General features: G+C 41.0%; 1 protein-coding gene across 1 annotated transcript in view; it reads left to right on the forward strand.

The window, feature by feature from the left end:
* The window catches only part of prodha (proline dehydrogenase (oxidase) 1a), a 94240-nt gene that overhangs the window by 72474 nt on the left and 5402 nt on the right, over positions 1 to 16364 (forward strand). Inside the window, exons 11-13 of the mRNA XM_084324057.1 lie at positions 872 to 1047; positions 5618 to 5716; positions 8315 to 8403. Coding sequence (XP_084180183.1) covers positions 872 to 1047; positions 5618 to 5716; positions 8315 to 8403 — 364 coding nt within the window. The remainder of the gene's footprint in view (positions 1 to 871; positions 1048 to 5617; positions 5717 to 8314; positions 8404 to 16364) is intronic.

Below are 16364 nucleotides of genomic sequence, written 5' to 3' on the forward strand. Positions count from 1 at the left end.
TTCCCAATGATAACATCAGGCTCCCTCGATGGATTATGAATGGAAATAGCGAATACAAGAAATAACGACCAAAACCCGACTTTTCTCGGGTTTGGCGCTCAAGCGATGGCGAGTTAACCCGACTTATCTCGGGTCTGGCGTCCAATGTGTTAATATAAACCATGATGGGCCTAATATCGACCATGATGGGCTTAATATAAATCATGTGATGGGCCTAATGTCGACCATGATGGGCCTTATGTCGACCATGATGGGCCTAATGTAAACCATGATGGGCCTAATGTAAACCATGATTGGCCTAATGTAAACCTAAGGTAGACCATGGTGGTCCTAATATAGACTGTGATGAGCCTAATGTAGGCGATGGAGGGGCTAATGTAAGCCATGGTGGGGCTAATGTAGACCACAGTGGACCTAATGTAAACCTCTAAAAAAAGCACTGCTGTAGACCTCTTTTATAACAAGCATCAATAGAATCTTCAGAATGTAATGGGAGGGAAGGTTTGGTAGAAACCAGTCCTTAGTAGCTTTACTACTACCTACCCATTAGTAGGAGGGTAAAACACCTTTTTATTTGTGAAATAGAGTTAATCCATCATTTGATGAGATTTTTTTTATTACTTTCTATTAAACACAAGACAATACTGTTGTGAAAGTTGTGTTTAGTTTCATATTGGTTGTTATCACTGCTGATCCACCCTTCTTCCATCACTGGTTTTATGGAAACTATGGCAAACCTACAAAATCACTAATTTACCCTCCACATGTAATGTTAAAGCCTTTCTTAGTAATATTATAGTTCAGCCATTTCACACAAACACAAAGGAAGTGTTATGTAACCGCGTGCGTGAACCGTTCACTCTCTCTCCAGGAAGCCTATGACAACGTGAGCGTGGACGTGGAGCTCTCTCGGCGGGAGGGCTGGTACTTCGGGGCCAAGCTGGTCCGGGGGGCCTACATGTACCAGGAGAGAGACCGGGCCAAGCAGATTGGTTATGAAGACCCCATCAACCCCGACTACGAGTCCACCAACAGGATGTACCATAAGTAAGAGCCCCGTCGCCAAGCTGTGCAATCATTGACCCGCTGTGTGATTCAGTAACCCTGAACAGAACCATCTATCTAAGGGGCTTTTTCAGCCCAGGACTCAGGGATATAGCGGGGAAATGTTGATGATGTACACTAGTAATAAAGTAAGTAGAATTGACTTCAGTTTGTTTAGCCGATAGTGGCTGTAGACTCGAGGGGGTTGAGGTAGGGGTGGGCGATATGACGATATTAAATAAATATCGGGTACAGTTCATTAACGACACTTCTTAAACGTATCGTGGACATCGTGATGTTTTTCATAAACCCTCACGTCAGTTTCTAAGCCGCTGCGGCTGAGATGAGACTTGCTTTACCAGCAGCGATTTCCCCTCGTCTCTCCTTCTCACAGACAAACACACTGGCCCAATTTATATATATATATATATATATTTGGCTAAAGTGGATAGAACGAAAGCAGGATAGCCGGACCACTACATTTACATTTACATTTAGTCATTTAGCTGACGCTTTTATCCAAAGCGACTTACAAGTTCTGTGCGACAAGACAGCAAGAAGGGTATAACTCTATCAGCTGAGTAACAATGTTCATCAAAGTGTTGCGTGTTACAGTGTAGGTTAGTTTATTAGGACAAGTACATGACATTAAGGTTAGTCGGGGTTCGATTTTTTTTTTTTTTTTTTTTTTTTTTTTATCATTTCAGATAATGGTTGAAGAAGTGAGTCTTTAGTCGACGGCAAAAGATTGGACGGGATTCGGCTGTCCTAACTGGGATGGGTAGTTCATTCCACCATTGTGGGGCAAGGACTGAGAATAGGCGGCTTCTCTTTGATGACCCTCCGGGAGCTTGGATAGGAGTAGATCTGAGGCGGCCAGAAGACGCAGAGCGTAGGGGTCTTGAGGGTGTGTAGTTAGAGACCATTGACCGGAGGTAGGCGGGAGCGGTTCCCTTTGCCGCACGGTATGCTAGGTCGAGGGCCTTGAAGCGGATACGTGCAGCAATGGGGAGCCAGTGCAGGTCCCTAAGAAGTGGGGTGACATGGGCTGACTTCGGTAGGTTTGAGATCAGGCGGGCCGCTGCATTTTGAATGAGTTGAAGAGGCTTGGTGGCAGTGGCCGGGAGGCCAGCTAGCAGTGCGTTGCAGTAGTCGAGGCGGGAGATGACTGTTGATTGGACGAGGAGTTGGGTGGCTTCTTTTGTCAGGAAGGGGCGTATCCTTCTGACGTTGCTCAGGAGGAATCTGCAGGTTCTGGTTGTCGCTGCGATGTGAGCAGAGAAGTTCAACTGGTCGTCGAGGACAACACCAAGGTTCTTGGCGGTCGGCGACGCGGTCACAGCTGCATTCTCGACTGTGATGGAGAGGTCGGTCAGGGGGGAGGATTTGGCCGGCAGGTGGAGCAATTCTGTTTTGCTTAGGTTCAGTTTGAGGTGGTTGGTCGTCATCCAGGCGGAGATGTCGGACAGACACTACTCTCCGGTTCAATAGTTTTAATGGCAGCCTGAATTGGAAACAGACATGTTTCGGAACTATGGTTCCTTCTTCAGTGATATGGCTAGCAATGGTAATACAGTCAAGATGGTAGTTATATACACCTGGTAGGTAATGACATGACAGGAAATGACATCACGACGCAGGTGTGCCTGAGCATTGTGACCAAAGGGATGACCTATCAAAGTAGAGTCTATTCATAAATACACAAATTATACATACCGGTATATATATAAATATATCAAAAACAAAGCTAAAGTGGATAGAAAATGCAGTACTGTGCAAAAGGCTTAGGCACCCAAGAGTTTTTATATAAATTGTCTTAAATGTTAATAACTATAATAATTAGTGTGTCAGTAGACTCTTTTAGATTTTTAGAAACTTTAATTTAATAATTTTTTAACGCATCTTCATGGTTTAATGCAGACATATGTTGCAGGGACTATTATAATCATCATGTTGGCGTGACTATGCATCAAAGGGTTAAATCAAGCATTTTGAAGTGCTTTAGAGGAAATGTCAAAATATCGCGATATATAGTGTATCGTGACATAGCCAAAAAATATTGTGATATCATTTAGAGGCCATGTCGCCCAGTCCTAGGTTGAGGTGCCGTGGGGCCTACTTCAAAGACACAGCTGCTACGGGAGAGCCCTGCTAAAGACCAGTACAACTGGTTATGACTGAGTCAGACATGCTGTACAGAGGCCCCTGTTCAGACCTGTACTTCTGAGTTCAGTTCACACCAGGCCTCCTCCGAATGCGCTCGGATATCAATATGTCCTGAATGTGTCTTGGATATGTCTTGGTACATTCCCACCTGTACTTTAGGGCTGTCAACAAATATTCTATATTCAAATTAATCGAAGAAGAAAAAGAAAAAAACATACATTCAATCAATTGTAGACATTTATATTTGAATTGTGTTTTATAATTTTTTATTTTTTTTTTAATAAAACAGCCCAGAGACAGACAGAGTTGACATTAGGTTCTAATTATTATGAAACGTTCCTTTAACCTTTTCAGGTGTGAGTTTTTTTTGGGATGTTCTCATGGAATGTTGTGTCAGATTCCAAGAACTCCATAGCTCTCAGTGACTAGTAGCCTGGTTGCGTGAATACTTTACCCAAGGCAGTTGTCCTTCCGCGTTCGGTTTGCGCACCCTGATTGGCCTCAGCGCCCAATCGCGTTAGCCCTACTATCGCCGCACTAGATGGATCGAGCTGGGGAGGATTCAGCGAGACTAAGTCGGCCCGTCTGACCTGATAGTCCGATAACCTTGGTCGTGGGGGTCTACCTGGGTTGCTATAGGTTTCAATGCAACTCCTGGTTCTCCCTGGCCACAGGTAAACACATGTTTCGCGAATCCTCCCCCAAACTCTGTATACTACCTCCTATTCCTGTACAAAGAGTCGTGTTGAGCGCTCTCGCCCTAGCCGAAGGCAGTGCAGTCTCATGGAAAGGTTCCCCACGTTAATATCTGAGATGAAAACACTACGTTATTTATATTGATGTGATGCCGATTGATATGAATAGCGCGTTACGTTAATATCTGAGATGAAAACACTACGTTATTTATATTGATGTGATGCCGATTGATATGAAGAGATGAAAACACTACGTTATTTATATTGATGTTATGCCGATTGATATGAATAGCGCGTTACGTTAACCCATTCTCCGCCGATGACGTGTTAACACGTCATTCTCCGCCATGCGTAATCTGCCAATGACGCCGTATGGTGTCTTTGAGATCAATATTTCATATTTTCGTCATGGTATTCATATTTCCCCCACAGAGTCTTGGGTGATGCTGTGGGACTCGGCACAACTCTGCAACGCTTCAATACCGCCACCTGGTGGCCGATCGGCGAGTTGCCAAACAGGAAGTTGCCCAAACCGGAAGTGGTCCGTCCCCTATTTTCGTCCGGCCACTCTGTGATCATCCCAGGGCTCAATATAGACACAGTCGATATGAATATTTGCCATAACTCAATAATCAACATGATTTGGACGTGTATTAGTAATATACAAACCGGAAATGGATCGCATCGATCAACATCCCATAATAGCGATCTTTTTGCTCCACTCTCATCACCCAACGCTACGAGGAGACTGGGGTGAGTTTCAGCGTTTTTCTTTACCATTTTCGGTACAAACTGCTCTGATCAATATATCACCCATACTAATGATTGAATTATAAACGACCCCCCCCCGTTCACCCGCAGATGACCAGTCATGACGTTTAGGACCATGTACAGTTGAAATTTTTAATATAACGTTGATCGGTATCAAACTGCATTTGATCATCTGAATATATGCATTTAGGTCTATATCTCACGTTCTATGAAATACTGCAGAAAACAATAAAAACATATTTATACTCTAGACGGTATTTTAGTATGAATGTGTGAATGAAAAAGTAAAACGTTCCTACATCCTGAACGATAGATAATTGATGTTGAATGGGCCATAGTAATGTCAATTTAGCAATACAATTTAAAAAGTTATAGCCCTGCAAAGAAGGTGAACATCTCCATAGACAAATAGCGCTGGCGGAGGATGGTTTAGGATGGATATAAGCCCGGCGGAGAATGGGTTAATATAGAGATGAAAACACTACGTTATTTATATTGATGTGATGCCGATTGATATGAATAGCGTGTTACGTTAATATCTGAGATGAAAACACTACGTTATTTATATTGATGTGATGCCGATTGATATGAAGAGATGAAAACACTACGTTATTTATATTGATGTTATGCCGATTGATATGAATAACGCGCTACAATACGTTATGTATATTGATGTGATGTCGATTGATATGAAAACAATACGAGGAAATGGGCGAGGACTTGCGTTGTGGAACTGAAAGTTAGGCGCAACGCGATTGGGCGCTGAGAGGCCAATCAGGGCGCGCAAACCGAACACGGAAGGACAACTGCCTTGGGTAAAGTATTCACGCAGCCTGGTTACATGATCACTAGAACATTCTCAACAACTTCTCACACGTGAGCTCATGCACTTGAGAGTGTTAAGAACCTGTGGTTTAACCAGGCATGTGGTTCTGCTGCAGGTGTTTGGACTACGTTCTGGAGGAGATTCACCACAACAGAAAGGCCAACGTCATGGTGGCTTCCCACAACGAGGACACCGTCAAGTTTACCCTGGAGAAGTAAGTGTGTCCTCGTTGACTCTGTAACGGTGTCATGTGTCGTGTAGACCGGCCGATGACTGAAGCTCACAAGGCCGATAAACAAAACCAAGTTGGCTTGGTGCTTCAATACACCATATGATTGAATGCGAGATACAGTAGTAGTGGATTCAGGGGACAGAATATCTGCTCTATCACATGGTTGTCACTTTTAATGTTAGTCACTTGATGATATGAGCAGGCTGTGAACAATTTAAAATAAGTGCACTGCAGAGACAGAGTGCAGATCTACTTAAGCAAACAGAGACTATGCAGACAGACACTAACATTAGTTAATTAAATACATTTAAATTTAAGTTCAGCAATTTTGTTTCTCTTATTTTGTGTTATTATAAATTTTTTGTATTTTATCAGATCTCATAATCTCAAAGATTCTTTGTGGGGAAAATGGTTGGATGTTTTAAGTTCCTCATGCCAAACGTTTTCTCTCCATATATATTTAAGAAACCCCACTTCCTGCATAGACTGAATTTAAAGTTAAATTCGGCCCCAGTGAACACGTTATATTACATGCTTAAAGTTAAAGTGCCCTCTGTCCCAGTGAACACATTCTAGCCATGCTTAAAGTTAAAGTGCCCTCTGCCCCAGTGAACACATTCTAGCCATGCTTAAAGTTAAAGTGCCCTCTGCTTCAGTGAACACGTTCTAGTCCATGCTTAAAGTTAAAGTGCCCTCTGCTCTGCCCCAGTGAACACGTTCTAGTCCATGCTTAAAGAGCTTTAATTGCATATTAATAAATAGAAATACGTATGATACTGTATTGTACGTTATATCATATTACATTATATAATCATATTATAATTAATTTGTATATTATATTGAACTATATTTGCAGTATATACTATTATATTATGGTACTATATTATATTGTATATATCATGTACTATATATCTCATATCACATTATATATGTGCTGTATACACTATTATGTACTATATACTATTATATATACTATTATATACTGCAGGTATACTATACTGTAATGTGTACTGTAATGTGTACTATATGTGTGTACTGTAATGTGTACTATATGTATGTAAGTATAAAAAAAAAAAACGTAAGTCTTCAGGGGTAGGGCCCGACAAGCCTAGTGCTTCTCCCTAGCCCTTTTCGGACAATTGGACAATGCTGCAATAGCAGCTGGTAAAACGTTGGTGATTTATGGAATGACCGTTGTTATGTGTCCAAAGCCCGAAATAAAAAATAACTGAACTGAACTGAACTGAAAGTGCCCTCGGCCCCAGTGAACACATTCCAGTCCATGCTTAAGGTGAAAGTGCCCTCGGACCCAGGTGAAACGTTCCAGTCCATGCTTAAAGTGAAAGTGCCCTCGGCCCCAGGCGAACACATTCCAGTCCATGCTTAAAGTGAAAGTGCCCCCGGCCCCAGGTGAACATGTTCCAGTCCATGCTTAACTCATTGACTGCCACGCTGTTCTTCCATCTTTACTCCCTGGCGCCAGTGTTATTGACCATTTTCACGATGTTTGCGGACCCATCGTATATTCTATATTATAGCTCCAACAAAGACAAAACAGTTTATTTCTACATACCTTCGTTTGTGCGCTATACCATGCTAGAAATCGCCCCGTTTCACAATAATCCAGGCTGGTTTTCTAGATTGTGAGATATAATGTTTTGTGCGCATGTGCACATATGTGCAAATCATGCGGCTGCTTGCCTGAAACCTATATTATTGCCAGGTCAAAGGTAAACATGACTATGTTTCTTCCCAAAGCCATCGGGGAGGCGGGGTCGTTTTCCGACGCTACGACCATTACAGTTTTCCGACGCTGCGATCATTACAAAAGCATGTTTTATGATGGGGTTCGGTAAAATAGACATAAAATAGACGTTACCTTTGTCAGAAGGTACTCCACTCTCACTCCAAGTGTCTTGGATCAGAACAGGATCAATACATATAACGTGAGGTGGCCTTCATCCGTTGTCTTCTTCTTCTTCTATAGTCTGCTCAGGCCAGACTACCACGGAGCCGAATAGGTTTCCTCATTGGCCGGTTTGACTATAGTATTTTTATGATTTACCAGAAGAGTCCAACATAGTCTGGTGGAAACACACCTTATCATCCATATAATCCGTTTTGTCTTCATAATATCCAATAGTTCGCTCTAGGCGATCGCCATTGTTGAACGTTAGATGGCTATAGTTTGCTCACTGCTGCTCAGTCCCTAGTGATCCCTAGTGCTTTGGTTGCTCTCACTGAACTGGCCCATGCAGTTCATAAGGTAGGCGATACTGCCACCTGTCGGGATTCAATCGTCATTGCAGGTCCCAGGCACACTCGCAAAGGCCTGCGCGAGTGTTTAGAATAAGAAAATACAAAAAAAGTTACTAAAAACGAGATATCTCGTTATTGGTGCTCAAGTGTTGGCTCTCACAAACGAGATATCTCGTTATTGGCGCTCAATGAGTTAAAGTGCCCCAGGCGAACATGTTCCAGTCCATGCTTGTTGTGAAACGGTTCAGAATAGTTATGGAAGTATCGTCTCTCTTACATAATCCATGTATGTTGTTTCTTTCTCTCTCTCTTTACCCCCAGGATGAACGACATGGATTTATCCCCCACTGACAATAAAGTTTACTTTGGACAGCTGCTGGGCATGTGTGACCAGATCAGCTTCCCACTAGGTACGCCCCCACCGTCCCCCGAACCCCAACCCCTCCACACTCACACACAGCATGTTTTGTAATCAAAGATGTTTACATCACATCAGGCCATGTGTTAGCTTGGACCGGAGACTCAGTCCGGACCCCCACACACACACACACATGCACACATGGCCCATCCAATCTATAGATAACTCTTAACAAGCAAGCTCAGGGGTTCAGCACCTCTTTTAGGTGTATGTATCACATTCACACTATCTCTCTAGTGATTTAGGTTTGAATTGACGGTACACCTGGGCCCTATTCCCCGTACCTGATTGATTGAAAACTTTATTAACAGATTGCAGAATGGGTACAATACAGTACGGCTCAATAGCCTCGCAGACAAGTTAAATGCATAATCTATAGGCTCATTTTAAATCCCTATTACCCCAATCAATCAGATTATATTTCTTTAAATGTGCCTGCTGGCAGTAGGCTTAATGGAATGAATAATCGAATGAGATCTTGCTAGCGAAAATAATTAGTTCAACTCTTTCAGAATAAGTAGATAAAAACAAGCCCAAAGAGTATCTAATTGATACGGATTAATAGATACTTATGAGGATATCTGTACTGTATGTGCTTAGGTATCATGTACTATATAAATACATGGTTCCCAAAGTTTTCAAGGCGCGACCCCCAAAATAACGTGTCAGAGGGAGTTGGAGGCTATACAGTTTCACTATTAATCAGGTTTTAATCTGTTTCGGACATCATCCATACATGCATTTAATTGATTAACCTTTGGTTTATACCAGTGACACCAGTCATGTTAATCACCCTCTTGTTCATAAGCAGATAACAGTGCTTGAACAGATAAATGCATTTTCTCAAATTCATTCATCAAAACGTCAAAAGCTTGCAATTGCTCATTCATTTTCTCAAGTGACGTCCACGTCATCAAGTCCATCAAACAGCGCATCTCCTCCTCAGACATTTTAATCCCAGTTACAATATCACAATAACGTGTGAGTGACAGTGATACAATTCAACAATCCACATTCAGATTCGTCGTAATTCACATCCACAATCCACGCATAAAGACGCTTCAATTTATGCTGGAATGAAACACAATCCGGGCGCTCCGTTAAGCAAATACATCAACAGCGGAGAATATTAAACGAATCGGAGCCATTAAAAATATCCCCGCGGGATTCACATTTGCAATGCTCCGTTATTAAAATAACCACATAGTGTGTGTCGCGACTCGCGAGCGCCGTATCCATATAACTATGACGTGCATTATTTAGGACAAAGTAAATCCATAGGCTGAGTATGATTTATTATCAGCATTTTAGGTCTATTATTTTACATTTCAAAAGCCCCCTCTAGAAAAACTAAGCACAAAAACATAATTCAGAATGGTATAATGGGATCTGTGAGGGGAGCTGGCATTTCTTTGCGAGGGCGTGGCCAGTTTATTGAGCTAACTGAACTAAACCCTGCGTTGGAGCAGGTTAAAACTTTTTGATCTGTTGCCATAGTGATTTAGACAATCGCACGCCCCGGGAACCGAAAGGTCTAGCTTAAGTCAAGTTATCCTGAAAATTATCCGGCTAACTCAGTTAGCCAGGTACGAGGAACAGGGCCCTGCAAATGCGTGGGGCCATCCAAATAACAAGACTTTATGGGGACATGTTTACTTTTCCAAAGATAGAAAATCCAGGTGTTGAAACAAGACCAGGTAGGGCCCTCATTTATCAATGGTGCGTACGCACAGATATGTGCGTAAAATGTGCGTACGATAATTTCTAAGCAAAGTGTGTGACTTATCAATTTGAACGTGTGCTTGACTTTGTGCGTATATTTACGCACAGCTCTGACCGTGCGTACTAGTGCACTGCAACCTTGCCCAGGCCCGACGGGGCCCGGCCCGGCGGGTTCGGGCTGGGTAGGGCTTTTTTTTATATAAATAATTGGGGCTCGGCCGGGCCCGGGCACCGCCGTTTTTTTTTTTTTTTTTTTTCATATAACTAGGGTTATAGGATAATCTTTGTTTTCCTTAAGATTCGTTTTCTCTTTTGCGCCAGAGAAACAGTTGGATGTAATTACAGCAGCGCGCAGGGAGAACTCAGGGGACAAGTTCAACTCGATTGGTTGTGTTGGAATATAGCCAGTTGGCGAACGTTTTAATTTGTTCTTGGGATGTATGTAGCCGGTTGGCGAAGTTTTGTTAACGGTGTTCAACGCGTTGCTGACGTCGTGGTGAGTGATGTTTATTATTTGCTGGGTCGCTACCTGTTTTGTTGTGCTTTTCATTATGTTGCTCTGCTCGAAATCTGATTTCTGTTTGTTTGTATAGTGACTGAGTAGGCTATTGTGTTTCGTGTGTGTGTGTGTGTGTGTGTGTGTCAAAGAAGATTCTATAGCCTTCAATACGTTTTACGAGGCTGATGTGTGAGTCAGTCTATAAGCAAGCACTGGGAGAGACGGCATTCTAATAAGAGCGAAACAGGCTATGTAAATGCTTCTTAGTTTTGTTTATTTATTACGTTCATATAAAACCGTGTTTCGAATATTTAAAACAAATACAAAAAAATGTATATTTTAATAATAATAATAATAATTTTTTTCGGGTTTTCACGCGGGCTAGGGCTTAAAATATTATTTACAGTCAGGCTTATTTTCGGGCAGGGCCTGAAGTTCACGGGCTCTGGCAGGGCTCTGGCAGGGCTCTGGCTTTATTTCAAGGCCCTTGCAGGCCCTTGCAGGCAACGCGGAAATAAGCTTCCGTGCATTACTTCCAACACTGGCGCGTGTTCTGTAGTATGACCCGTAATTCATTATAGTTCATTGTAAAATAGCGATAGTAGTGTAATTATAACGTGCTCACGTGCGAACAAGAGGTTGGCCTGCTTGTTTGGCACAGGGGGGGCAGACGCAGAACACCCACCTCCAAACGCGATTAAATATTGTTTCAAATAAAAAGCTAAATACTTTTTCATGTTTCCAAATAAGATTGGTCACAACGAAATGCTTTCTACTTCAATTTGTTGGTTAGAATAGATGACCTCCGTTGAAACTTCACTGAGACTAACAGTCTATTTGTGAGCTCCCGCACAGACGTGATAATAATAGTAATAATAATAATAATAATAATAATAATAATAATAATAATAATAATAATAATAATAATAATAATAATAATAATAATAATAATAATAATAATAATAATATAATAATAATAATAAAAATAATAATAATAATAGCTTCATTTTATATAGCGCCTTTCAAGAGACCCAAGGTCGCTTTACATAGATAGGGGGGGAAGGATAACAAAGTAACAAACATAGTGGACAGACACAACTAGGGTTGACCGCTATTAATCGATTAGTCGACTAATCGGTCGAAAGGAGCCGTAGTCGACTGGCCAACCTCTTAGTCGAATATAATTATTATTATTTTTTTTTTTTTTTTTTTCCAAAAGAAAAGAGGCCTAGAAGCGTGGCTAACGCTAATGGCACGCATACCAGAGGCTAACTGCATACGAAAACAGGCACAGAGGCACTGAAAGAGGATTTCACCCATCTAATGAACACACTAGACTAGACAAATATCAAGATGTATCCATCAGTGGACCAATTGCATGCTTTTGCAGAGGACAAGAGGCCTTCAGTCGGCTCCTTCAGACATTAAGCACCCCCCACAGCCCAAATGGAATGATAATTTTTTTTAAATTAAAATAAAAAATTTAAATATTATATATTAACACTTTCTCTGCCAAGGACGCCTAAACTCGTCATGCCCCGCCATGCTAATTTTGCCAATGACGCCGTAACACGTCATTGAGATCAATATTTCAAAAATCTGTGATCGCAATCATATTTCTCCCCCGGAGACTTGAGATCTACTGTTGATCCCCTCTCAACTCTCCAACGGTTCAAGAGCGCCATCTGGTGGCCGATCGGCGGATCGCCCAAACCGGAAACCGGAAACGGAAGCTGGTGCTCATTCCAATTCGGTCCGATCACTCGCTAATAGTCCCGGGACTCGAGCTAGACACAATGGATAGCAATCCGTTACCAATAACTCGATAAACAACATGATTTGGACGTATATACTATTATACAACCTGGAGATGGATCGCATATTTCAACATCCCATAATAGGAATATTTTTGCTCATCGCCCAACGATACGAGAAAGCTACGGTGAGTTTCAGCGTTTTTTTTTACCGTGTTCGATATAAACTGCTCTAATGATCATATCACCCACACTAGATGAATCATCTAACGTTGGCCACGGAATTATAAACGACCCCCCCCCCCCATCCGGTCAACATCAGATGATAAGTAGTAACTTCTAGAAGCACGTCCATTTGAAATGTTTTATCTCGCGCAGATCGCTATCAAACTGTATTTGATCATCAATATAATGCATTTAGGGCTATAAATCACGTTCTGAAGAAAGCTGCAGAAAACGATAAAAACATATTTATACTTTAGACCGTATTTTAGTATGAATATGTGAATGAAAAAGTCTAACGTTCCTACGTCCTGAACGATAGATAATTGACGTTGAATGGGCCATAGTAATGTCAATTTAGCAATACAATTTAAAAAGTTATAGCCCTGCAAAGAAGGGGAACTTCTCCATAGACAAATAGAGCTGGCAGAGAGGGGTATAATGATGTACATAAGCCTGGTGAAGAAAGTGTTAAAAAATAAATAAAATTAAGTCGACCAGTCGACTAACGGCAAATTTTGGCCAATCCTAGTCGACCATTCAAATCCTTAGTCGGGGACATCCCTAGACACAACATATAAATATGATGATGGAATTCAAGTTCAAGTTTGTATTGATCACATATAGGCAGGCTACACATGGCGGCTACATCATACATGGCAGTGAGATTCATTGTTCTTGTATATGCTCTCGTATTATTGTTTATATAGGCTACCTAATACCGACATCAAAATAGATTGTATGCCTCTACAAATCATATGCAGATAGAACATTTACGGAAAATCCATCGCGATTTGGAATAAAATTGAGGAGAACTTTAATCCCTGGGTATTAATCGAATGAAACGGGAAAAGGCAGTCATATTCCAGCACGGTCTTTATTAGTGTTTGCGCTGCCCAGGCAGCAATGGTTAATAGATATCATATCCGACATCACCGTACGTGTACACGTCTCTGTCAGCCTGTCGCGTATTTCTCCCATAACACGCTTCGCTCGGCTTAGTCCACTTTTCTACATTTCATGGGGGTGTATATGGTTAATTATGGGCAGTTATATATGCAAATACTTAAAATCGCGCACGAGCGCGGAGCGTAGAACAAATGGTATTTATCAACACGGAGTGTGCGTAGAACCTGTACGCACGTTTGATAAATCCCGATTTTTCTGTGCCTACATACATTCTAAATTAGAACACTTTCTACGCATTGTTGATAAATGAGGGCCCAGGTATTCTGGTAGGGCTGACCCCGGATGTTTCCAAGCTTCAATCTTTGCCATGGTAATCAATGCCAAAATCAATATTCCAATGCTTTGTTTTTTGTTTGTTTTGTGTGCGTGTGTGTGTGCGTGTTTGAGCAGGGGGGTCCCGCAATATTCAGAAAACCAATGAAAATAACTAAAACAAAAAAAACTGATTTATTTTGCATATAATCTCACACACATCCAAAACAGTTTTTAGTTTATTAAAAGTACATTACTGTTTAGAGTTTTTGGATGTGTGTGATATTATGTGCAAAATAAAGTGCCCCTTTAAAATACTAATTATGTGTTTAAGCCATCTATGTTAATATAAAGCTGCAAACTCAATACACACAAACAAATGTGCACGTGTCAGCTCTACTGCACATCCTCACTTCCTCTGGAGCTTGTTACCATCAAATCATCTGTTTGTTCTCCCATGTGATCACAACAGTAAGTGGTGATTCCTCGGTTTCATCGCCTTGAACAAACAAGGAATAAAGATTTGAATGATTTTACAGTAAATAATAGAAAGCAACAGAGGTGTCCCGTGTAACAATGGGGTGTCTCCCAAATGTATGTAGAAATATGAAGGTCACAACAATATTGATATTTGTTCTATATTGTGACTCAGTTAGTTAGTCAACAGGTATCATTTCCTGGAAGGGACACTCAATGCTTGACATTAGATTGAGGCTCTCTGCCTCAGAATCTTCTCAGCCATCTGTGATAGAATGGCAGGGGTTCCAGAACATTCTTGTGAGTCAGGGGGATTGAGTTGCTTTGAATTTGAAATATTGTAAATATACATTTTTGGGATTGGGATTTTTTTTTGTTTCCACTGGTGGCACCCGCTCCCCTCTCTTCTGTTTCATCCACAGTGAAATGGGTCTGTTAACTCATTCAGGGCAGAGGATATTCCTCATCCTGTTCTAGCTAGGCCACGCTGTTAAAGATAGGAGTGGTCACATTGTTTGTAGAGCTATATCTATATTACACCTACTGTAGACCTCAGTATATTTTTACTGTATTTATTTACTGTATATTTTATTCGATTTTATTCTATTCTTATCTTAGGCAATTTGATTTGTTTTGTTATTCTTATTCGTGACCTGTTCTGTCTAAATGTTTAATGTTGAGCAATTTGCAGTGTCAAATTTCCCTCGGGATAATAAAAGTATTTCTATTCTATTCTATATTCTAGCTATGGATACAATACTATGGTAATTTGACAGTAACTATCTTCTGTCCAAGATGCAAAAAAGAATAAATTGTTTCATGAATACGTTTGCACGTTATGCCATGGTGAATATAAGTATAATTTCGGAATGATCCGGGCTAATTCCTGGGAGGCTGGCTATAGGGCGCAACGTGAATTCTACTAAAAGCATTGGCGTTTCGTCCCTGGACACGCTACTATTTCCAAATCAAATGTATATAATAGGTATTATGTAGGGATGCTCGATATTGGCTTTTTTACCGATACCGATATTCCGATATTGTCCAACTCTTAATTTCGATACCGATACCGATACCGATATCAACCGATACCGATATATGCAGGGTTTCCCCCCAAAAAAACTGAATAATTTCAGGTAATTAATAATTTCACTGGATGCATTCAAAAGGCTTTCTAAATGTAAGCATTATCTGTGCAAAATATGATAATTAAAAAAGTAAAAATTAACATTACATATCTCTTGTTGTTGAATTAAACCAACATGCATACTTTTGACAATAAATAAAATAAGAATTGGTTCTTACTTGCTTGCCTGGGTAAATAAAGGTTAAATAAATGTAAAAAAAAAAAAATGTTTTTTTTTCTTTTTTTTTTTCGATACCGATATTTTCCGATATCACATTTTACTGCCGATATCGGCCGATAATATCGGTCGGCCGATAATATCGGACATCCCTAGTATTATGTTTAATCATGAATGCATGGGGGGGGGGGGGGGGCGTTTCTGATGCTTTGATTGCCAGTAACGTCATTTGTTATTACCACAACACACGCCGATCAGCTGGATCGGTATGAAAACATTGTAAAAGATTCAAAATGTACGTCACATAGTCCTTACCTGTGCTCAGGGGTATTCCAAAAAGAATATTCCAATTGTTTTATCGCCATCTGGTCCATCTGATGTCCATCTGGTCCACGACATAATCCAGCACAATACATGCATCGATTGTCCCGAAAACGATTCAATGCGATCGAGTGAAGCCCTAGGCTTCCCTGTACTAAAAAACTGCGCCCGGAGCGGTTAAAACACCCGGTCTGGAACAGGGTTTACTGCACTCTCGATACTGCCTACTAGCAGGATCTGGCCGGTACTGCACCATCGGAGTCCCAGTATGCCTTTTAATGGCAACATACAGGTCCGTGACATTGACTAGAATATTAAAATCGGAAAAAAGCTAAAAAATATATATGTTTTTTGGCCCTTAATAACATAGACAAAACTAAATATATAGCCTGGGTCTCATCTTGTTTTCACTAAAGCAACAGAGGCAAGCCCT

Source organism: Notolepis coatsorum (assembly GCF_963971535.1).
Source record: "Notolepis coatsorum genome assembly, chromosome: 11".
NCBI classification, from domain to species: Eukaryota; Metazoa; Chordata; class Actinopteri; order Aulopiformes; family Paralepididae; genus Notolepis; species Notolepis coatsorum.